Source organism: Peromyscus eremicus, chromosome 3, assembly GCF_949786415.1.
Source record: "Peromyscus eremicus chromosome 3, PerEre_H2_v1, whole genome shotgun sequence".
Lineage (NCBI taxonomy): Eukaryota > Metazoa > Chordata > Mammalia > Rodentia > Cricetidae > Peromyscus > Peromyscus eremicus.
Genome location: NC_081418.1, coordinates 109048436 through 109072442, shown reverse-complemented (window position 1 = coordinate 109072442; position 24007 = coordinate 109048436). Strand labels below are relative to the sequence as shown.

Below are 24007 nucleotides of genomic sequence, written 5' to 3'. Positions count from 1 at the left end.
GATAACCAGGCCCAGCGTGAACAGGTCAGATATTTTTCGAGTGCCAAGAAAAATGCGAGGCCTAACCGCCGATTTTACTGCGAGGCACGTGCGGCTCCGCTCGGAGATCCAGGTCTCGGCGCCGACGGCATCGGTCAGCAGAGAGCGGGTACAAATCTACAAAGTCTCCTCTCAGGAACCGTAACTAAGGGCAACGCTCCGCTCCCGGATGTGGCGTCACGCCACCGCCCCTTCCTTCCGTCTGGGCGGAGCTCGGCTCCCGGATCTGGTGGTTGTGTACGTGGAAGGCCAGCGCATGCGCGGCGGGGCCGGGCTCAGCTGGGCCGGAGGCTGTGAGCTGCCGCGCGGCCCCGGGAGGCGGCGGGCCCTGGCCACCGCGGAGGCCCCGGAGCCGGCCGGAGCCGGCGCTGAGGAGGGGCCATGAGCTGGTTCAACGCCTCGCAGTTGTCCAGCTTCGCCAAGCAGGCCCTGTCTCAGGCCCAGAAGTCCATCGACAGGGTCCTGGACATCCAGGAGGAGGAGCCGAGCGCCTGGGCCGAGGCCATCCCGTACGGCGAGCCGGGTAAGCGGGTCCCGGGGAGTCGTTGCCTGCTCGCCGTCAGACCCCAGCCCCGCGGCCCGCCTGCCTCGGCCCCGGTGCGGGTCCCGCTGACCTCAGGTGTCAGCTCTCAGTTTGCCCCTGGCCCCAGGTCCTTCCCGCAGGGTCCCGAGCACAGCCTCCGATCCCCTAATTGCTGCGCGTCTTCCGCAGTTTGCGTCCTAGGTCCGAACTATGTAAATTCACGGAGTCAGGGAGCCCCGCGGGTAGCACTTAATGAACACTTCATGCTTGGTAGCACAGACTTTACAAAACGCTTCCTCGTCTTTAAGAACAACCCGAGTCAGGGTTGGTAGTACCCGTGTTCTACAGAAGAGCTAAACGGAAACTCTGAATGCATAAGTAACCTGCTCCAGGTGAGGCACAGAATGTACTGGGGATAGTACCAGGGGGCTGTGTGCTTGTTCCAAGAGTTCCCAAGTGTAACTCATTTTCTGCAGACCCAGGTCTTTCAGATGGGCCGAAATGGCCGAAATTGCTCTTTCGAGGGACCAGTTACTTGTGTCTTTAAGTCTGAGAGGTTCTTGAGCATTTTTGCGTGTGTAGCAACGGACACAGGAGTACAAACCTTTGGATGAAAACAATACTTGATCACTCTCTGGCTTCTGGTTTCAGTTGTACACTGTTCAAGACTCGGCGCCCAAGTTTGAACCACTGATGTCTTAGTGTATGTGTGTATGTAGATATGTCATGATCTTACTTCTTTCTGTGTTACATGACCTTGCTATGGAATAGCTCACCTTGCTTTTTTGTGGTTGGACCCCAGAGTTTGAGTTACTAAACTGGAGATCAAATCAGTTTCAAATACAATCTTTCTTTACCCCCCTGAAATCTGAGGCATGAATAGTGCTGTATAATTTATTTCTAAGGGCAGGTTATCTGGAATGGAGCCAAGTTTTCATAAATGCTGTTTTCATTGATTTTCATCACCAGTTGTGTTTTGGATTACAAAATGACATAGGTCTGAAGAATGGGAGTTTAGTCGAGGTAACTGCAGTTTCATACCACATTTTCCAAGAGGCGAATTTAAACCCACCCATGAGGATGATAATTACCTACCTTGTAGACCTAGGCTAACTAGCAGACCTAAGCTAACTAGCAGACCTAATCTTGCTTTAAGCTTTGTTTTCTGTTTTCACATTGAACAGGTGACTGGAAAACTCTTGTCTCCAACTCAGAGTTTCCTTAGCACTTCATTCTAGGTAGTGTTGGACTCTTAGTCAAGGGTCGACTTTGTTAAAGGGCTTCTTGATTTTTCTTAAGAAGTCTCCAGTTAATGTGTACCCTCTCTAACAACTTCTAATTGCACACAAAATTTTGGTGATTTTGCTTGTCTACTTTTTAATTTATAATAAAAAAATATAAAGAAATACTTTGGGTTTGAAGAGAGAGGCACTGGCAGACTGGTCATTAAGTACATAAAAGTAAATTTATTCACTAGAACTTACTGTTCTCATCAGTTTAATTATGATTTCAAAAAAGAACATCTCTTATCTCAGGTTCAGTTTTGAGTGCTGTTGTCTGTTTAGCTTATAATCAAGTTTTATATAATGTTACAAGAATAAAATGATTGTGTGCCTAAATAGTTCTGTGACTATTTAGGATTTAGACTTTTTGTGAGATGAGTCACATATCTGGGATGGGCTATGAAACCTATATCATTACTTTAAGCATGTTCTGGGAGGGGAATAACACTTGCTTTGGCTAGGAAAAGCCAAGCCTGGTCTTGTGCTTGTTCAAAGACCCTCTCAGGTCAGCCCACACTGGTTTTATTCTTTTAGGCCCAAAGTTAGTGTGGAACCTAATTAGTGATACTGTAAGCAAAGAGTTTAACTGCTCCCAGTTACAGGGTGCATTTCATAGGCTTTCTTTTTCTCTCATATGAAACCTCTGATGATAATTGAAATATTAATGCTAGATATGTTTTATTTAATGAGTTAATTTATTTTTTTGTCAAAGGAATAAGTCCCCCTGTGAGTGGAGGATGGGATACTTCAACCTGGGGATTGAACTCAAGCACTGAACCTCAGAGTCCACCAACAGCCTCTCCTAAAGCAATTACAAAGCCAGTTCGAAGGACTGTAGTAGATGAATCTGAAAATTTCTTCAGTGCCTTTCTCTCCCCATCAGATGTCCAGACCATTCAGAAGAGTCCGGTGGTGTCAAAACCTCCGGCTAAATCACAGCGTCCAGAAGAAGAAGTGAAGAGCAATTTACATGAATCATCGTCTCCTGGCCAGTCCAGAACTTCTGAAACAGCTGAGTCAGAAGTGAGAGACTCTGTGTGTGTCTCAGGAGACACTCCTGCTGTGAGCACTCCATCCCCTGTACCTGAAGGCAAGCATGCAGAAACTGCTAGTCAGGAGTCTGAGGCGAAGGTGCCCACTGTGCGATTGAAAGCGTCTGAAAATGTAGTGAATGTAAACACAACAACAGAAGATGTATCTACCACATCCACCCAGTCTCTCACAGCAGACACTAAGGATATGGCTTTGGAACCTAAGGAACAAAAGCACGAAGACAGACAGAGCAATACACCTTCTCCTCCTGTTAGCTCCTTCTCATCGGGCACTTCGACCACCAGTGACATTGAAGTTTTAGATCATGAGAGTGTAATAAGTGAGAGCTCGGCTAGTTCAAGGCAAGAGACTTCAGATGCGAAGTCAAGTCTTCACCTCATGCAGACATCCTTTCAGCTGCTCTCTGCATCTGCTTGTCCTGAGTATAGCCGCTTAGATGAGTTCCAAAAGCTCAACGAGAGTTGCTGCTCGTCGGATGCTTTTGAAAGAATAGACTCGTTTAGTGTGCAGTCTCTAGATAGCCGGAGTGTAAGCGAAATCAACTCAGATGACGAGCTGTCAGGCAAGGGCTATGCTTTAGTGCCTATCGTAGTGAATCCTTCGACCCCAAAGTCCGCAGTAGTAGAACCCGCTGAAGAAAAGGCTGAAGAAGAGGAGGGAAACGAAACGTTGATTGCACCTTCTGAAGAAGCAGAATTAGAGGAAAGTGGCCGAAGTGCTACTCCTGTTAACTGTGAACAGCCAGATACGTTGGCTTCCCCTACGCCAGTAAACGAAGGGCATCTTGTCTCTGGCCCGGCCGCTGAGCAATGTGAAGCTGCTGACAGTCAGCCGGAAGCACTGCCTGAGAAAGAAGACATTTGCAAGGTAACTACAATGTTTGGGTTTGGGATGTGTCAGTGATGAAAACATTCTCATGGACGTGTGATGATTTGAAAACGTAGATCTCTGGTCATTTAATTGTAGCAATAAGGACCTTAAAATGGATAATGTTGATATTAAGTTATTTGAAATGTCTGCAAAGCAACTATGATAGAATAAGTAGATATTATAAAAAAGCTTAACGTTTCCGTTTTACATTTTTATTGTTGAAACCCTATCACTTTAAAATTAATGTTCCATACATCCTTATGTCAGTTTGCAAAGGACTGTTTATGTCACATGTATCTTTAACTCTTCTAAAGATATACATGTTAAAGCAACTCAAATGTTACTATTTTTTCTTATATCAGAGTATTTTGCATGTTTATACTCTTTATGGGAAATTTTAGATTTTGTCTAAATGAATACTTATATGAATACTATTGATGCTTTCCTGTGATTAATATTCTAATGTTGATGTTTTGTTGACATAACTAGTATACTTCTTAAAATCTTTTGGCTTGGTTTCTCCTTATGCTATTTTTGATATCTGCTGTTAATAGCTATCTTATGTGAATGAGAAAAAGAAATGCCCAGGGAACAAAAGTAAAACTTAGGATGACAAATGACTTCTTCCTAATACATACAAGAGAAAATGGTGTCGATTCTTTAATGTTAAATCAGAGCTTTGGTTTTTGCTGATTCTTAGAAATTGAACAGGAGCTGGCATCTTTCATAGGCTTCTGAAATGTATATATATAGCATATGTGGAGAAGTGTACTGTAAGTGCTCAGTGTTGCCTTACCTACCATTTTTGAAAGGAGCAGATTCTATTTCCTGGGTTTAATATTATTCAGAAACAAAGTGCCATGCTATACTTTTGAGTGGGTGGTAGCAACCTTGCAGTATATGCTGATACTTTGAATCGCTGAAAGCCCGCACTAGTTACTGTTCATGTTTTCAGTGTCTTTATGAAGGTAAGTGATTTTTAGTCTGTCCTGACTCAGACAAGACTTTTTGGAAGCTGGAAAGGCACCCTTTCTCCCTTTACAGATAAGTTTATCAGTGCTTTAGCAAGACCTAAGGAATGTGATTCATAGAATTACTTCTGTTATCTTTGTGTGATATATCCTGAAAAATTCAAATTACATGCTTATGTTTTTTTAAAAGTATTTTTATTTTTAAGTACAGTGGATAATAGTAAAAAAATTATATGTTTGGTTAAAGAATAATAAGAACACAGAGGGATATCTAGATACCACTAAACGAAGATCTGAAACCTTACCAGAAATTTTGAACCCTTTCTTGACCTTTTTTTTTAATTTTATTTATATTCCTTCCTTAGTGGTTATACAAATAAATAAATACTAGATTTTTCTGTTAGAAACAAAATGCTTTAAATGTCCTCATGCATATCACCTAGTATATTCACCACGTGCTTCCTCTAAGGTATACCTAGAGGTGGAATTTTCTGCATCCTCAGATAGGTAGCTGATCAGCTAGTACTGCCTAATTGTTTTGTGTGCTTTCCCATCAGTCATGTGCTTGCTCTGCTTTGTGCTCTCCTGGCAGAGGTGTTCTGTGTCTGCTGTGACCACAGCATTGGGTTTTGATTTGTGAATGGCATACCCTTATAGCTCTTTACTGGCAAAACAGATGGACTTTTCAAAGTCAAATGATTGACCTGTGTTTGTTCTCTTTATCCAGACAGTTGAATTTCTGAATGAGAAACTAGAGAAGAGGGAAGCTCAGTTATTATCTCTTAGTAAGGAAAAAGCACTTCTAGAAGAAGCTTATGATAACTTGAAGGAGTAAGTATTCAAAGCACGTGAGTGATTTCTCACAGTATGTGCAGGCCAATGTACTTTGATGTTTTGAAATTAAAATGTTTCACAATTTGGGGTTGGAGAGATGGTTTAGTGGTTAAGAACACTTGCTGCTTTTGCAGAGGACCTGTGTTTGGTTCCCAGAACCTTCATAACTCCAAGGGTACCAGGTTCATATGTGGTATATGTACATACATGCATGCAAACACTCATTAACTAAGTCTTTACAGAATGTTTTGCAGTTGAAATTGTTTATAGTCACTGAAAATTGCTTAGTGTTCCAGTTATTACTGTATTTAAAGATTTTTTTTCTCAAATTATCTTTACTATATCTTTGGCATTGAAAATGGTTTCATAAAAATACATATGTGTATATATGTATTTCTCCTTATTCTTTTAGTATTAGAAATTTAGAACATATATTTAGTGAAAATTGAAATCCTGAAGTTAGAAATACTGAACTGGTTTACTTTGAGATGACTGAGGAAGTGTGACCCAGAAGATTCATTGAAATATTTGCTTTTGTCTTAGTTTTGCACATCTAATATTGGTGACATTTCCACCAGTTGGTTTTGTTTGAAGTTTTTTAAAATTAATTTATAGGGCTGAGGATACAGGTCTGTGGTAGAGCATTTTCTTAGCCTGTACAGCCCTGGGTTCAATCTTGAGCAATACCAATAAATATATAAAGGAAATTTAGCAAGTAATTTTTTTTGAGAAAGTAATTGGCTGGCCAGATACGATGGCACATATCTGTAATCCCAGCAGAGAAGCAGAAGCAGGGGGATGAGTTAGAGGGGCTTCTTGTACTATATTGTAGGACCTTGTCTTAAAAACAAAACAGAATAAAAGTTACTAGACCTCACACAGTTCTATTTTAAACTTGCTAGTCTAATATGGTATTAATATGTGTCTGCATTTTGGGAACGGACCTCATTACCTCTGGACTGTATAAACAGTATCTTCATTCTCATGTATTTTAAATCTAGTGAAATGTTTAGAGTAAAAGAAGAAAGTAATAGCATTTCTTCCCTGAAAGATGAATTTACCCAAAGAATTGCAGAAGCAGAAAAGAAAGTTCAACTAGCCTGCAAAGAGAGAGATGCTGCTAAGAAGGTAATTTAAACTGTAGAACTTCATGAATGAACTCATATTTTGGTATTAGAAAAAAAATTAAATATTAAAAACATATATAGTATATTAACAAGTAAATTATAGATTTTTGTTCTATTAAAATTGGTAGATTTTAATACTTTAAAGAAATCTAGGCACTGGAGAATTGGCTCAGTAGACTTTGAAATACCCATTGAGCAATCACGAGGACTTGAGTGTGGATCTCCAGAACTCGTGAAAGCCAGGCTTAATGGCGTGTGTCTGTAACCCCAGTGCTGGGAGCAAGGGCTGAGAGATAGGTGGAGCCTTCAAAAGCTCGTTAGCCAGCCTTGACAAATTGATGAGCTCCAGGTTCAGACCATGTCTCAAAAAATAATGTGGAACAGTAATCAGAGAAGTCACCTTCCACAGTCGTGCATACAAATGTACACATGCATGCACACAAATTTTCTTTAAATGGGTACCTATGTAATTTATGAATGAATCCTTGCAAGATACATAGCAAAGATCATTAAGATATCTAAAAATGATAATTCCTTTAGAATAAGTAGCAAACCTAAATGATGCTATGTACATTTTAAAAAGTAATAATTAGTCCTATGGATTATTTTCTTACCACTTCAGAGATTTATACTCCTAAGTATGAATTAAAAGTGTAATTTATAGTTAATGGTTAATGACTCTTCTTTGGCTGGCATATGTAAATCTTGGCTTGTTCTGACATTCCTCATCTTTGATGCTGTTGACATTTAGGAGGCTCATTTTGTTCTGGGGGCTATTCTGTTTGGGTACTTAACAGCATCCCTGGCTTTTCCATGTCATTGTAGTAGTGCCTTCCCTGTTCAGTTGCTGGGGATGGCCAAATGCCTTTTGGGTGCAAAGCCATGCCTATTCAGGAGCTGTTGTGCTCCCAATCTGGAGTACTTACAGACTTCCATTGTTAACAATTATGGCTGTTAATTACTGAACAAGTCCTAGCTGTTACTAACAATTTAGTGTATGTATTTAACTTTTTGAGATTAGGCTGCTTTCCCACTTTATTTATTTTTTAATCTTTTACATTTTAGTTTCTGTGTGTGGGTGTGTGTATACATGTTTGGGTGTGTCCAGGTCACATTTTGCTTGGCACACTACAGGACACATATGAAAGTATGTGGGTCCTGTACATTGAGTACAGGTCATCAGCTTTGTGTCAACCAAGCCATCTCACAGGGCCCCGTCCTACTTCCTGACTAATGTAAATGGTAATTTATTGTTTTTCTATGTGAACTCTTACACAGAGTCTCATACTTCTACCTGCTTGGTTACTTTAATTAGCTAGCTCATTTCAGATGCTGACAATAACTTGAGACACTTAACCAACAAACCTCTTCTTATCATATGCTGCTATATTGTTCCAAATGCAAAGCATAACCTGGAGAGATACTGAAGGACAGTATAGGAAGTTGTTTTACTCACATTTCCATATTAAAACTTGCTTTTATAACTGATGAGTGTAGGCTTTAGTGTGGTAATCAAAGCTGTTTCTTTGTCTTAGTTAACTAGGTAAGTGGGTTGACTCAGCTGACAGATTTATTATGGGAATGTGATTATGGGTGGCTTCTTCAAATGGGAAAGCTGAGAAAAACATACCTAGAATGAAAATAATCCTTTATGATAACCACAGTTTTGGTTTTTTTTTTAAATTAGGAAGTGAAAACCATAAAAGAAGAACTTGCCACTAGATTAAACAGTAGTCAGACTGCAGACCTCTTGAAGGAGAAAGATGAACAGATTCAAGGGTTAATGGAAGAAGGTGAGCTTTCTGTTGATTATTAAAAATAGTCTAAGAAAAGGGAAAATATTATATAAGATAGGACATATTTTCTAAGAACAAATAGTGAGTTGGGTATGATGGTATACGCCTGTAGTCCTAGCTACACAGGAGACTGGAGGATCTGTTGAGCCCAGGGAGTGAAGATAAACTTGAGTACTACAGAAGCTGTCCTCAGAAAGAGAAAGAAAAGAAGAGGGGAGGACATGAGAGCGGGAACAGGAGGAGGAAGAAGAAAAGGAGAGGGCACGGGAAATGAAAGCAAGGGAGGGGTGGGCTTAAACCACAGAAGTGGCTTGTGACCGTTTATGGAAGAATGGGGTCAGATGTAGTGAAAGAAATATGTGCTGTGTAGCTTTTTGTTAACTCTCCAAAAACAAGGCAGAATTTGTGCTTGATATGAAAGAGCCCATCATTTAAACAAAGATATCCAAAGGTTGAAATTCTAGGGTCCATAAGGTCTCTGAATCCTTAGTTTGAGTATAGTGAGCTATGGTTTTAGCATTTGATGACTTGGAGGTCTGGTTTTCCTTCAGTGTATCTTTCTCTGCATCTTTCTCTCACAGTTTACATTGTATATTCCATGTGCAGCTTTCTTTATATATCACTGTACTATTAAATGCTTTGTATATCATTACTGATGGCTGTATAAAGTCCATTGTATGGGGGTATTGCAATTATTTTAAGGATTGTTAATGTTGGATCTTTTATTAAAATGTTCATATTACAAATGTTGGGCGAACATTTCTAACTTAAGTTGTTAAACATAAATGTGTTTAGAGCATTTATAGAATTTGAGGACATTTGGAAGCATTCACTTCATTTGAAATTACTATTACCCAACTTTTTTTTATTTACATAAGAATTCTTTTGAATAATGAATATATTGTATATTATTTGATACAATACTAGATATGACATACTTCCTGTCTTTTTAAGAACCTAGTTTAGCCAGCGGGAAACATAGGTACATAGACAATTTTAAAATACAGCTGTAAGCTGGGTGTGGTGGTACATATCTGTTATCCCAGCATTTGGGAGGTTGAGGTACCAGGACCCTGAATTTGAAGCTAAAAATCAAATGAAGACTGTTAGTATCTTGTTTCCTAGAATCCTTTCACGTAATAATTTTAGTATTCATTGATAACTCAGGTCCAAGTGAATTTTAACACTGGAGTTTAAAATTTTTATGGCATTAAAAAAAAAAAGAACTCATGTATGCTACTGGTTAGCTAAAGTTTTTTATGCAGATTCTTAAACAATCACTGTTTTTGGCATTTATGCTTTTCTTTTTTTATAATCACCAGGAGAAAAACTTTCAAAACAGCAGCTACATAATTCTAACATCATTAAGAAATTAAGAACTAAAGACAAAGACAGTGAAAATGTTATTGCAAAGCTGAACAGGAAAACTAAGGAGCTGGAAGAGGAGTTACAACATTTAAGACAGGTGAGCAGCCGTCAGTGCTCTCTGTCTGGGTATTGATTTTTCTTCCTGTAATTGGTCCTGGCTTGTGGAGCATTCAGATCGACTTCATGGGATTTCATGCAAGAAAAAGGTTATAGTCTAATAGATAAATGAATAGCTAATATGTTACCTAACATCACTGTGACCAAATACTTGACATGACATGAACAGCTTGAAGGAGAAGAGGTTTCCTTTGACTCCAGATTTCAGAGGATGAGATTCCAGTAGTGGGAAAGTGTGACAGGGGGCTTGGTATGTGGTGACATAAGTGTGTGCAATTGTATGTTACGTGGTGCAAACCAGGGAGTAGAGAGAAGTAGACTGGAAGTGGGGAAGAGCCAACCCTGAAGGCCTGTTCTCTAGTGATCATTTCCTCCAGCCAAAGGTTCCATGGCTTTCCAAAACACCCCCAGCAGAGCCGTGTTCAGACACATGCACTGGAGGGCCATTTCCTATTCAAGCTATAACCAGTATTAGGAGATTCCTGGCATTATCTACCATGGCATCATTTACTGAAAGGTGTTCTTGTCTGTTTTGATAACATAGGTCCTTGATGGCAAAGAAGAAGTTGAGAAACAACATAGAGAAAATATTAAAAAATTAAATTCTGTGGTAGAACGCCAAGAGAAAGATCTTGGCCGACTTCAAGTAGACATGGATGAACTTGAAGAAAAGAGCCGAAGTACTCAGGCTGCCCTAGATAGTGCATACAGGTATAAAGTACGCAGTGTGTATAGGATCTGTTACCACAGTGGGAGGTTGAAAAAGTCTCTTTTAATTTTTTAAAATTGCTTTATATGCATTGTATTTTTCTTGCTTGTATATCTGTGTACCACATAGCCAAGGAGTCCATAAGAGGTTATTAGATCCTTAGAACTGGAGTTCAGCAGTTGTCAGGTGCCATGTGGGTGCTAGGAATTGAACTTAGGTCCTCTAGAAGAATGGTCAGTGCTCTTTAAATACTGAGCCATCTCTCTAGCTCTTTTCTATTATTGATTATTAGCAACATTTATAGATTTATCTATGAGTGAGTTTGTTATTAGACAAGGCAAGTCCAGCAGAGTCCTCATAGTGGCTAGTGTTATTGTAAGGTGTGCTTACTGTTATTTTGAGGTTTCTGTGGTCCATAGAAATTGAATTAGTGTGGATATGTGTTTACTTTTGCATTGGAGTAAATGAAAAATATCAATCTACTTTTGAAAGAGAACTTACTGATCTTCACAAAGCCAATGCTGCTAAGGACAGTGAGGTGCAGGAAGCTGCTTTGAAGCGTGAGATGAAGGCTAAGGAAGAACTTTCTGCAGCACTGGAGAAGGCCCAGGAAGAAGCCCGTCAGCAGCAAGAGGCCTTAGCGCTTCAGGTAGGCAGTAGGTGGTTAAAGCCACCTTTTATGTATTTGTGCATGTTTCTGCAAAGTGAAGCAGTTGACCAGCAAGTGTGAATCTGTTCTTAGATGAGGTACATCTGGTAGGCTTCTGTGATCATGTTACTGGCATTTTAGAGTAATGGATTCTACAAACCTTACTTGTGTGTCTTTAGAAATGTCCTTAGTGCAGTGGTTCTCAACTTGTGGGCCACAACCTCTTTGGGGGTTCAACTAACCTTTTCACAGGGGTTGCCTAAGAGCATCAGAAAACACAGATATTCATATTACAGTTCATAACAGTAGCAACATTAAAGTTATGAAGTAGCAACAAAAATAATTTTATGGCTGGGGGTCAGCACAACGTGAGGAAGTGTATTAAAGGGTCACAGCATTAGGAAGGTTGAGAACCACTGCCTTAGTGTGATGCACATACCATGCTGTTATTGCTTGGTTTTCCGTGAGGTTTATATATGTTTATAAGTATATAGTGCGGAGGATGTAGCTCACTGGTAGAGCCTCTGCCTCCTATATGCAGAGGGCCCAGCACTGCTGGAGGAAGGAGAATTTTATGAAACTAGGTATCCTATTGTCAGAGTAATGTATGTACGTATAATTAAAACATACAGTTTCAAGAGACTACATTATATAGTTGACTTTTGACATATTTGTAACATCTCTGGCAATTCATGAGCCTGATGAAGAAAAAAAAATTTGGAACACATTGTTTTCAAAATAATCAGATACTGTTGGGTGGTCATGGTACATGCCTTTAACCCCAGCACTCAGGAGGCATAGGCAGGTGGATCTCTGTGAGTTCGTGGCCAGCCTGGTTTATAGAGCAACTTCCAGGACAGCTAGGGCTACACAGAGAAGCCCTATCTTGAAAAGTCAAAAGAAAAAAGAAAAAAAAAATCGTTCAATATTGAACATCTGGGATACTTACATCATTTGGCTCTTGTTAATGATGCTGCTGTAAACATTCATTACACTTTTTTTTTGTTTGATTTTTTTTTTTTTTTTTCAGTGTAGGGGGTCTGACCAGCCTTTTGTGTGCTAGGCAAGTGCTGCCCTACTTAGCTATAGCTTCATTCCACAATAGGAATTATGTATACGGATATCTAGTTTCCCCAGCACTGTTAAAAAAACAAAACAAAACACACGAAACTATTCTCAGCACCCTCAATTAGCTTTTGGTTTTGTTTTACATTTTTGGTGGATAAATAACTTACAGTTGAAAGCTATATAACAAAATACAGTCAGACAGCATTTGCTTCCAGTTTATCCCCTCCTTCTTGCTCCTCTTTGTCTAAACATCAACCACTTTACCAGTGTTTGCCTTCTCTTTTCAGTGTTCCTATTATAAATGCAGGCAGTACGTATGTCTGCTTTTTAATCAATTCACCAGGTACACGTGTGTCTCCTTCCCTCCTCTTCCATTAAAGACCACACTTACATATTTTACAGCTGGCATTATGGACTTAGTAGGCTGTTACCTTTTTGGTTAGGAATCTTCCCTTTAACGATTGAGCCATCTCTTCAGACTGTTCTGATGGTTGCAGAATAGTTGAACTTAGAGTTTTAGTTTTATACCACTTTGCTATGTAATTTTCAGCTATATTTTTGATGGGTTTGGATTGTTTTCAATGTTTTGCTGTTGTAAATCATGCGATGTTCCATATATCCATGTGTTTCTGCCACCCTATCAAGAAAAGATACAGAATATCACTATTTTAAATTAGTGGGCTGGAGCCGTGGCTCAGCAGTTAGGAGCACTTACTGCTCTTGCAGACCCAGGTTGGTTCCCAGATCTCACATGGCAGCTTAGAACTGCCCATAACTCCAGTTCCAAGTGGTCTAGCGACCTCTTCTGACCTCCATGGGCCCTTGTACACGTGTAGTACACATGCATACTTTTAGACACACACACACTCCAATTTTGAAAAATTCTTTCAAATTAAAAATACATTACTATAATAAAGAAAAATTGAGGGAGTGAGGAATAGGGTATGGGACTGTCATTCTTAAAACCACCGTGGTGTATAAGGATTGCTAATTTTGTGGGTTACTTTGTTAACATTATTTCCATCTAGTTTTTTTCTTACAATTGATAACCATAGATATTATAGTCTTTTTTTTTTCATTTAGGATGAGTAAATATTTTTTGCATTGATTATACTTTTTAACACTTATGTTCATGTATGAACATTTGAAAACAGATTACAATACTGATGGCTGTTTAGAGTTCTGGTTTCATTTTGTTGTTGCCGGGCTTGCTAATGCTGTAGAGCATCTCTGTGTGCTCCATAGAATAAATCTTCAGGACTACAATAACCAGATAGAGGCCTGACATCATTTTTTTATTATTTAAATATATTGCCACAGTAGGCAGTTATAAAGTATGCAACTGTGTATGAGTGACACCCTCTTCCTTAATTTTTTCTGAGACAGTGTCTAGCCATGTTATGCAAATGACCCTCAACTCTTGTCTCAGCCTCTCCCTAATAGCTGTGACTGCAAACACACACCATTATACTTTGCTAACACTTTTCTCTTTGAGTTTTAGTTTTGGGGTGTTTAGATAAGGCCTACTATGTAGCACAGACCTTTCTGGAACTCTCGGTGTAACCTGGGCTGCCCTGGAACTCAAAATGCTCATACTGAAATCACAGGTGTATGCCACCACACCTAGTTTAGTGCCTAGGTTTTATTTATTTACCTACTTCTTTATAGCTCATCTAGTTCTTACCACACCCTGCCTTGTGGCAAATGTTTATGCATACATTATCTCTCCTCTGTTTCATTGTATGTCAGAGCTGTACATATTTGCAGGCTTTTTTTGGATAACAGAGTGCTTTCTTAAGTAGATAATGAATATATTTATAGCTCTGGCATTGTTTAAGGAGCGGGATGTGTGCTCATTGTTTAGTGTGAAGTGTCATACATAAAAAGTCAACACAAATGTCACCAGCAGGAAGTTGCAGCCAATGTTCTGACAATAAGTGTTGTTTGCCTTGCAGGTGGGGGACCTTAGGCTCACATTGCAACGGGCAGAGCAGGCAGCTGCCAGGAGAGAGGATTATTTACGCCACGAGATCAGTGAACTTCAGCAGGTAGGTCACAGCTTTCCCAAGCACAAGGTTACACGTGTGTCTTCTTGAAGTAACATTCCTGGATTGAAAGCATTATTACTGTATTCTTACTATGCCTGCAATTAGATGTATTTTTATAGCTTAGGTGAACCAAGCTGATCTCCTGGGGGAAAAAAAGGAAAATCTTTAATTTTGTCTTAAAGGAAGTAATTTTAGCATGATAGATTTGCTGTCTATTGAGTATATATATGTACACACGCACACACACATATATGTATATATAATGTATATTTTTTTTTAGTAAGAAAGCTAATAATTTTTCTCTGGAAAAATTTCTTTTTCCAGAAATCTAACTAAAGTTTAGGTTTGCTGGTGTTTTTAGTGCTTTTGTTTCTGTCAGTGGTAATAACCTGAGGATTTTTTGATTCAGAGACTCCAAGAAGCAGAGAATCGAAATCAAGAACTGAGTCAAAGTGTTTCATCAACAACAAGACCATTGCTTCGACAGATAGAAAATTTGCAAGCAACTCTAGGGTCTCAGACTTCCTCGTGGGAAACGCTAGAGAAGAATCTTTCTGATAGGCTTGGTAATCTCTTCAGTATTTTATGTTTGGTTCAAGAAACTTTCTGTCTTGTGTGTAGAAGTAGGATAGTGATATGGCATTGAAATTCATCTGATCTCATGATGACATTTGGTGTCTAATATGTATGGATTTGTCTTCCCCTTTTTCATTCTTATATCAATACCTCAATCATAACTCTTCTAAAACAGTTAGTTTTCCTTACACAGTGTGTCATATACTTTACTGCCTGCCATTTCATTTGTAGGGTGTGTGTGTGTGTGTGTGTGTGTGTGTGTGTGTGTGTAAATTCATGTGCACATACTATGTGTGTGTGTGTGTGGAGACCAATTGCTTCTCCCCCTTTTTTTTCCCCTGAACCTGGAGCTAATTGATTTGGCTAGATTGGCTGGCTAGCAAGCTGCATGCATCCCCTCCTGTGTCTGCCTGCCTGGCTGTGGGATTACATGCTTTACTCACTTGCCTTTGATATGGTGCTAGGACTTCCAGCTCTTCCCTGTGCTCACATAGCAAGCACTTTACTAAGCTGTCTCCCCAGGCCTGATTCTTTCATTTATTTTTATAGATGGCTAGACAACTCTTTTCTTGTCCCTCATCCATTGCTGCCTCTGACCTCTTTCTAGCTTATCTACAAGAATGTAAGTGACAGGGATCAGATACAGTTCCAGATAGTGGTAGAATTCCAGGAGCTGAGGCAAGTCTGAAAAGGATCACGATGAAATCCTAGAAGAGAGATATGATGGAGTCTTAAGACTGCATATTCTGCTTCCTTATAGACACTCCTTGAGCTATTTCCTCACTGCTCTTAATAAAGAAGACAATGTCAAGGTGTTTCTCTTTAGTCTCAGGCAAGTGGTATGTGTATACCTGGATGTCCAGACGCTAACAGACTCATGAAAAGTTGATGCATACCTTCTGGTTCTCAAGAATCCCATGTATAATTGGAGAGATATTATGTTCTTGTGACAAAGCATATGAGTGAGGGGTCAGGAGATAAGTGTCTGGTGTAATATTGTGTTTGGCTTTTCAGTCAACAGCAAGTCACTTAGTTTACTCCAGACTCTGTCTTTGAGTGACTCCTTGTCAGTCCTGGGGTGGCAACTAGATTCTTTTTTTTTTAATTTTATAATTAATTTAATTTTACATATCAGCCACAGATTCCCCTGTCCTCCCTCCTCCCACCCCCCAGCCTTCCCCCCCAATCCACCCCCATTCCCACCTCCTCCAAGACAAGGTCTTCCCTGGGGATTCAGCTCAACCTGGTAGATTCAGTTGAGGCAGGTCCAGTCCCCTCCTCCCTACACCAAGGCTGAGCAAAATGTCTCAGCATAGGCCCTATGTTCCAAAAAGCCAGCTCATGCACTAAGGACAGGTCCCTGTCCCACTGCCTGGGGGCCTCTTAAATAGTTCAAGCTAATCAACTGTCTCACTTATCCAGAGGGCCTGGTCCAGTTCCATGGGGGCTCCTCAGCTATTGGTTCACAGTTCATGCATTTCCGATATTTGTCCCTGTGCTTTTTCCAATCATGCTCTCAATATCTCTTGCTCATATAATCCATCTTCTCTCTCGCCGATTGGACTCCTGGAGCTCCACCTGGGGCTTGGCCATGGATCTCTGCATCTGCTTCCATCAGTCACTGGATGAGAGTTCTATCATGACAGGGTGTTTGGCCATCAGGTTACCAGAGTAGGTCAGCTCGGGCTTTCTCTCGACCATTGCCAGTAGTCTATTGTGCTAGAGAGGTCCCCAGAAATCCACAAAGATACCTCCACAATAGACTACTGGCAAACTAGATTCTTGACTTTCAAGTGTTATTTAGTAGACCATTGGAAGCCTCTGCTATTTTGTTGACAGAGAAGCTTAATAAATAGGTTCAGGGCTCCTCCAGGCTGACCTAATGCAAACAGGTCCTCCTGAAATGCACATGGAAGTTATCACTCCAAAGTGTTGAGTTCAGTTCAGGGCAGCTTCCCTGTTCTGTTAATTAAACTTTGGGACATTGAAATTGACTCGGGGGAATGACTGAATAGAGAGTATTACTCTATTCATATACTTCTAGTCTACACAAATAAATAAAATAAAAATTTAAAAAGTCATCAGTGTTTCAAAACTTTAGTGTTTTGATTATTGAGTGTTAGTCTCTGAAATGTCTGTTTCCGTAGTTTAGCCATTTGCTTGGGGAAGGATATCCTGGCTGGTTCCAGTTTTTGACTATTATGGATAATGTCCTATGTCTCATGAGGAGAGAGTGTCAACTTGTACATTAACTGACGTTGGCTTGCTTGTCTCAGTTGGTAGTCTTGTCCTAGTTTGGAAATTTGAGTCATTAGAAGTTTGAAGTCAGAGCCAGCCTGGTGTCTGATCTTTCCCTGGGTTATGTGTGTATGACTTTTCTTCCTCTATAATCAGGTGAATCGCAGACTTTGCTGGCTGCAGCAGTTGAAAGAGAACGAGCAGCTACAGAAGAACTCCTTGCCAACAAAATCCAGATGTCTTCGGTGGAGTCACAGAATGCTCTCTTACGGCAGGAAAACAGTAGACTTCAGGCCCAGCTAGAGTCAGAGAAGAATAAACTACGAAAACTGGAAGACGAAAATAGTCGGTGAGTGTATTTGTGTGGTGTTCTGTGGTTCCATGACATTTTAAATCACCGTTGGGAAGTGTGTTTGTTGAGTTTTAGCCTCATTGCAGTGAGAACTAGAAGTGAAAACCTTGCAGCATTTAAAGGCAGGGTCATTAGTGGCATGCATTAAGCTAGTGCTAGGATCCATTGTACTTCTTTCGAAGTTATGTGTTATGTTCTACATGTATTTATATTTTTCTAGGGAAAGATTTGCCCCATTAATGTGATTTTTTTTTTTTTAAAGGGTCTAATGCCATCAACAGAAAGGAAGGGAGGTGGGAAGGAAGGAAGGAAGGAGTGATTATTGTGCATGGAACTTGTTTTTATAGTAGTCTTCCAGGTTTTTCTAAATAAGTATTTGGATTCTTCTGCAACTACAGGGTATAAAATCGTTCATCTGAAATTACATAAGGTTATAGTGGGTATGTTTTCGCCCTTGACTTCCAAAGAGAAAAGTAGTTAAGTAAAAATGAAATAAATGTCTGCACTTCTATAAACATTCCATAGAACGCCTGCTTTTTTTTTTTTTTTTTTTTTTTTTTTTTTTGCCACCTTTGAACTTGGAATGGTAGTACTTAAAATTACTGCTTAAATGTCTCATTTTAAATCTCAGAGTACTGGTTAAAAAAAAGGGGGGAGGAGGGAGGACAGGGGAATCTGTGGTTGATATGTAAAACGAATAGAAAATCTCTTAATAAAAAGAAAAGAAAAAAATGGGGAAGAAAAAGTAGAACTTTCCCCTTGTGCTTCAGCTAATGAGTGGAATCCCAGTGAGCTGGGACAGTCAGTTGGGAAGTCTTCGGGGCTGAGCTGCTGATACGATGACGAGTGAATATGGAACTGGAGTTTTTAATAGTCTGTACTGTCACCTTTTTGTTTTAATTCCCTCTGGTTTACTAGGTACCAGGTTGAGTTAGAAAACTTAAAAGATGAATATGTAAGAACACTTGAAGAGACAAGGAAAGAAAAGGTATTTTTCTTAGTGTTCGCTCCCCCAGGGCTGGCATTAGAGATGGATGGGGATGGTAGCAGCCTGCTGAGGAGATGAGAAGGGTGATATGGACCCTTGTCTTTGGTGGTGGAATGGCAGCTTGTGTTTTACACTCTGAGCTTTGCAGTTGACTTCCTATGGTGCTGTGGAGTAGTGTCTCAAAACTACCTAACTGTATCTCTCTCCATTAGACACTGTTGTGCAGTCAGTTAGAAATGGAAAAAATGAAAGTTGAACAAGAAAGGAAGAAAGCCATTTTCACTCAAGAAGCAGCGAAAGAAAAGGTACTGAATTGTGTTGGTTTGAGTTGGTTTGTGTAGCTGAGCTGTTGTGGGTGACATGGATTGATCTGGGTTTACTTGTACTCATATCTTTAGAATTACTATACTGGTAAGGTGTAGTAGCATTGTCAGTGCTCCACGTAGAATGGAGTCATTGGAGTGCATTCAGATCGGCCTGTCATTGGCTTTGAATTAGATACTTTACACTTTCAAATGAATTTTGTGATTTCTCACGGCAACTAATGTAGCAAATGGCCCATAGGCAACTTCAGAATAGAACTGGCTTGTTCTGTCTTTGTGATTAGTAAATGTAGTGAGGTTGTTTGGTTTTGTTTTTATTTTTTGCGTGTGTTTGTGTTTGGTGCGCATGAATATATGTATGCATATTTGCATATGTGCAGGTGTGTCTGTGTTCACATGTATGTGGAGGCCCAAAGTTGACACTGGGTATCTTCCTTGATTACTCTCTACTTGTTTTGTTGAGACAAGCCTCTTGCTGAACCTGGGGCTAGCTGATTCTGGCTAGTCTAACTAGCTAGTTTGTGCCAGGAATCCTGTCTCTGAGTGCTGGAATTACAGGCAGCCATCACATTTGCCTGACTTGTCCGTGGGTTCTAGGGATCCAAACTCTGGTCTCCATGCTTTATGCACTAAGCCACCTCCTTAGCTCCGAAAGGTAATTTTTACAAAGTGGGTTTCCTATACTTGAAGTAGTGTAGCATACTGAGAGTTAGCATAATATGTTCAAATAGTACACAAAAATGGAAATTACCTTTTCAGTGTAGTTGGAGTTTTTAAATTTTAGTTTTATTTTATTTGTGTGGATGTTTGTCTGCACATAAGTCTGTGTTTCACATGCATGCAGTGTCCTTGGAAGCCACAAGAGGGCATCCAATTCCCTGACAAGTTACAGGAGTTGTGTACACTATGCTCCTACTGGGAACTGAGCCAGTGCTCCTAATTGCTGAGCCATCTCTCCATTCCCCAAGTGTTTTGTTGGGTTTTTTGTTTCGTTTTGTTTTGAATATATTAAAGTAAGATAGGTAAGTGAGAAATTTTAGCACTTTTACAAGTAATTGACAATATGTTACAGAACATGAAATTGTTAGCTTCTGCAGTCATTTCAACCAAAGCATTCTCATTTCCTTAAAAAAAAATAAATAAGTAAACCTGGCTAATTATAATATAAATGGGGCAATACAGGCTTTTAATTTTAATTAAAAAATTTTTTATTATGAGTAATTTAGTGTGTGTGTGTGTGTGTGTGTGTGTGTGTGTGTGCATGTATCTCATGATTTATGTGTGGAGGTCAGAAGATATCATGCTAGCGTTGTTTCTCTCTCTTTTTACATACGAGTCCTCGGATTGAACTCAGGTCAGATAAAGCATCTTTACCTGCTGAACCATCTTGCTAGCTCAGCTCTTAATTTTTAAATGCTTTTTATACTTTGAGAAATTGTATTTATAACATTTTATGAAGGAATTTAGTGCCTTTGTGTTCATTAATCCTAGAAATTTTTCTTGGTTCCCTTATGTTTTGCTTCTCAATCTTACAGATTTTTTTTTCTCTCCAAGGACCACAAACTGTTTTCTGTTTCTAGTACTCCCACCATGTCACGCTCGAGCTCTATAAGTGGAGTAGATATGGCAGGGCTCCAGACATCTTTCCTGTCTCAGGTAATGGCTTACCTCTTACATGTGCTTAGTTCTTACCTTGAGTAAGGGAACATCAGGTTGGTGGTCTCCATAACCTTGTTGGGGAAATTCGTCAGAATATGGTGATAATTGAAGTAAAGAAATAGATGATTTTCTGCTTTTGAGAAACTCAGACATTTGAATTGATAAGATCTTTGTTTGAACTTGATAATAGAACATAACATATGATAATTGTCTCTGTTCTTTAACTGAATAGGATGAGTCTCATGACCATTCATTTGGACCAATGTCTGCATCAGCCAGTGGAAGCAATCTTTATGAAGCTGTAAGGCTGGGAGCAGGATCGAGCATTATTGAAAATCTGCAGTCTCAACTAAAGCTGAGGGAAGGGGAAATTAGTCATTTACAGGTACTGGAAAAATGAAGTGTGCTGTAGAAGCCTATGAGATAGTGGGTCCACTTGAGTTCTGAGTACATTGGAAAATAAGATGAATGAGTGACATATGAAACCCAAAGTGTATCACATATAGTAATGATATAAGCTGGAACCAAATGAGCCTCCTAACTGACTGACTGCCAGAAGTAGGCAGATTTATCTGCTCTCTCTTAGGAAATGCTAGGTGCCTTGTGCCGTGGCCTGCCTAGAAAGGACCTGTGTAGCACAAATGTTAAAAGGGTCTTATTATAAAAATAAACCTGGAGCCAGGTACTGGAGTCAACACTGGAAGATCAGAGAAGCAGAACAAGCCACAGCCACCTCGCCTTGCCAGTTCCTCAGCTGATCCTGTTTCCTCAGACTAGAAGCCTCTGAGTCCTAATCCAGAATGAATCTCAGCTGAACTGCTGCTAAAAGCCTAAAAGCTTACCCAGGCCTACTTCCTGGTTTTCACGCTTTTCTGCTTCCTGCCGTCACTTCCTGGGATTAAAGGTGTGAGTCATCATGCCTGGCTGTTTCCAGTGTGGCCTTGAACTCACAGAGATCCGGATGGATCTCTGCCTTCAGAATGCTAGGATTAAAGGTGTGCGTGCCACCATTTTCTGGCCTCTGGCTGTTCTGTTCTCTGACCCCAGATAAGTTTATTAGGGTGCACAATATTTGGGGGAACACGATATCACCACAGACCTGGGGACATCTAGGCAGGGATAGCCCACTCTTTCCCAGCGTCTTTTCTCATCAAGAAAAAAGGAAGTGCTGAACCAGCATGCTTGCTTTATTTTTCCCGTAAATGCCACAGGAAAAGTCTGTCTTCTTCCCCACAAGGAATGAGTGCAATGAAAGAGACCTGCACATAGAAGAACAACCCAAATAGGAGGGAGCTGTAAGGACTGTTGCTATAGGAATTAGGAAAGGATTTTTGTAGTTTTTGATGTTAAACTTACACACTCAAAATGAATACCTCTTCCACTTCCCATTTGAACAATTGTGAAGTGGGTTGATGTGTATTGATGTGTCTATTGAGAGTCCTGCTTAGTTTCTCAGGTAGTAGGGAAAGCTTTTAGCAGTACGACTTACGTAGTTGGGAGGGACAATACTGAAGTATGTTCTCACTGCTCTGGCTTTTGCCAGTAACTTAGAATAATGGAAATGTGTGGTGTTTTCTTAGATTAGAGAAAAACGTGGTTGCATTTTTTCAGACAGATCACTGTATTTTCTTGACTTCTTTCTTTCTTGCATAGTGAACCCTATAAATAACTTATGAAGAAAGTTTGGGCCCCTTGCCCCCACTGTTCAGCGTTATATGTTGACATATGTTTTTCTTCAAAAATGACACATTAAATATTTTTATGTTAGTGAGAGCATTAAACAAGATATGTTTTTATTGAAACCATTTTATGATTTTGTTTCTCAGCTAGAAATTAGCAATCTAGAAAAAACTCGATCCATAATGTCTGAAGAGCTAGTTAAATTAACAAATCAAAATGATGAACTGGAGGAGAAAGTGAAAGAGATCCCCAGGCTTCGAGTTCAGCTACGAGTAAGTATTCTTCACTTCAGGATGAATCGAAGCTATTCTCATCCAGTTATTAAATATCAAGTTTTTAGTTTACATCAGATGCGTATGTGTGACTTAGTAATTTCTTTGAAAATTAAGGAGTCAGTAGTTGAGTAAAGAATGTTAAAGATGAATCTGCTGCTTGTGTCATTGCATATCTAAAGTATTTTCACAAAACGTTTAGTACTACTCGAAGAAAATGAGATTTTATTTGGCCAATACTTATTAAAGTAAGCATGTACATTGCATGCTTTGTAGTATTTGACTCAATATTTGTTTCATCACATTACTGTGACATAATTCAATGTTTGGGCAGACTAGTCTTGTGGGATAAATGCCAAGCAATACTTAATCCAAATCTGTCACGAAGACAGAAATCTCATCAAGTATACTTAAATTAATAGGGAGGAGACTGATTAAGTCATGTTTAGAGAGAGTTATAGATTTAGTGGGGAAATAGGGGTGGTGTGTGTGGCGTATGTGCATGTGTATGTGCGGCGTATGTGCATGTGTATGTGCTGGGATGTGTACCAGGAGGCGTGAGGATAAGTGGGTGTCCTGCTCTGTCACTCTTCACCCTCCTGTTCCCTTCAGACAGGAATCACATTCAGCCTGGAGCCACCAGCCCCAGTGAGCCTTCTCCCGGTTCTGAGGTTACAGGTCATGTGACTTTTTATGTGAATGTTGAAGGTTAGAAGTGAGGTCCTCATGCTTGCTCAGAAAGTGCTCTTACCCACTGAACCCTCTATTGAGGTTTCCAAAGAAGTTCCTCTTTTTGCTATGTATTCCTAGATAGACTGGGTATAAGTTTTAATTTTTTAAAAGGTAAGTTTATTCTTTTTAAAATTAATATTTTTGTTCAACTCGTGATGTTTTTTCTATTGACTTGTAACTAATGTAGATATTTGTATGGTCATTAAAGGATTATAAACAAATATTTTTTAGGATTTGGATCAAAGATATAACACTATTCTGCAGATGTATGGAGAAAAGGCAGAAGAAGCAGAGGAACTTCGCCTGGATCTTGAAGATGTAAAAAATATGTATAAAACTCAAATAGATGAACTTCTAAGACAAAGGCTCAGTTAACTTGTGAAATTCGTATTCCCATCAAACTGAATGTAAACACTTAATATATAAATGCAGACTTCCAATAAATTCTTTTATAGAGTTAGAAAATGGGATTTGCTGTAGAGTGTAAAAAAACTTTTTTAAAAATTCTTTTATAGTATGTAGTTATATTTGCAGTTAAATTATTTTGTGCAATATTTGAATTTTATTTTTGAAACTATTCTTTAAAAATTTTTAAAGCATTTTTTTGTGTGCCTTGAACAGCACAGAGAATTATTACTTTATCCACATAGCAGTACAGTTAGGAAAGGAGATTGCTGTTTTCATATTATTGTGGATATATAATTAATTGTATTGTATCTATAATTTATATGT

General features: G+C 39.4%; 1 protein-coding gene and 1 non-coding gene across 3 annotated transcripts; both read left to right on the top strand.

Annotated features, from left to right (window-relative positions):
* Positions 1–318: 318 nt before the first annotated feature.
* On the top strand, positions 319–23740 carry Tmf1 (TATA element modulatory factor 1). Of its 2 annotated transcripts, none has more exons than XM_059258263.1 (17): positions 319–562; positions 2729–3765; positions 5467–5570; positions 6575–6701; positions 8388–8493; positions 9819–9961; positions 10526–10692; positions 11183–11339; positions 14363–14455; positions 14865–15021; positions 17426–17618; positions 18540–18609; positions 18822–18914; positions 20487–20588; positions 20824–20976; positions 22418–22543; positions 23507–23740. In XM_059258263.1, the coding sequence occupies exons 1-17, from the start codon at positions 421–423 to the stop codon at positions 23648–23650; spliced, it is 3114 nt and encodes a 1037-aa protein (XP_059114246.1). In that variant the 5' UTR covers positions 319–420; the 3' UTR covers positions 23651–23740. The 2 variants fall into 2 exon arrangements, with proteins under 2 accessions (XP_059114246.1, XP_059114245.1); XM_059258262.1 differs by having other exon boundaries at positions 2558–3765.
* On the top strand, positions 16954–17084 carry LOC131907550 (small nucleolar RNA SNORA36 family). Its single transcript, XR_009378453.1, has one exon. It is a non-coding gene; the product is annotated as a small nucleolar RNA SNORA36 family (small nucleolar RNA).
* Positions 23741–24007: the final 267 nt, after the last annotated feature.

Bases quoted from the DNA above. Each gene is read 5' to 3' on its own strand.
- Tmf1 (XM_059258262.1), top strand. From the start codon at position 421: ATGAGCTGGTTCAACGCCTCGCAGTTGTCCAGCTTCGCCAAGCAGGCC. The intron at 15,022-17,425 runs GTAATCTCTTCA...CTCTATAATCAG, and splicing joins GAATCTTTCTGATAGGCTTG to GTGAATCGCAGACTTTGCTG. The intron at 20,589-20,823 runs GTAATGGCTTAC...TTAACTGAATAG, and splicing joins AGACATCTTTCCTGTCTCAG to GATGAGTCTCATGACCATTC.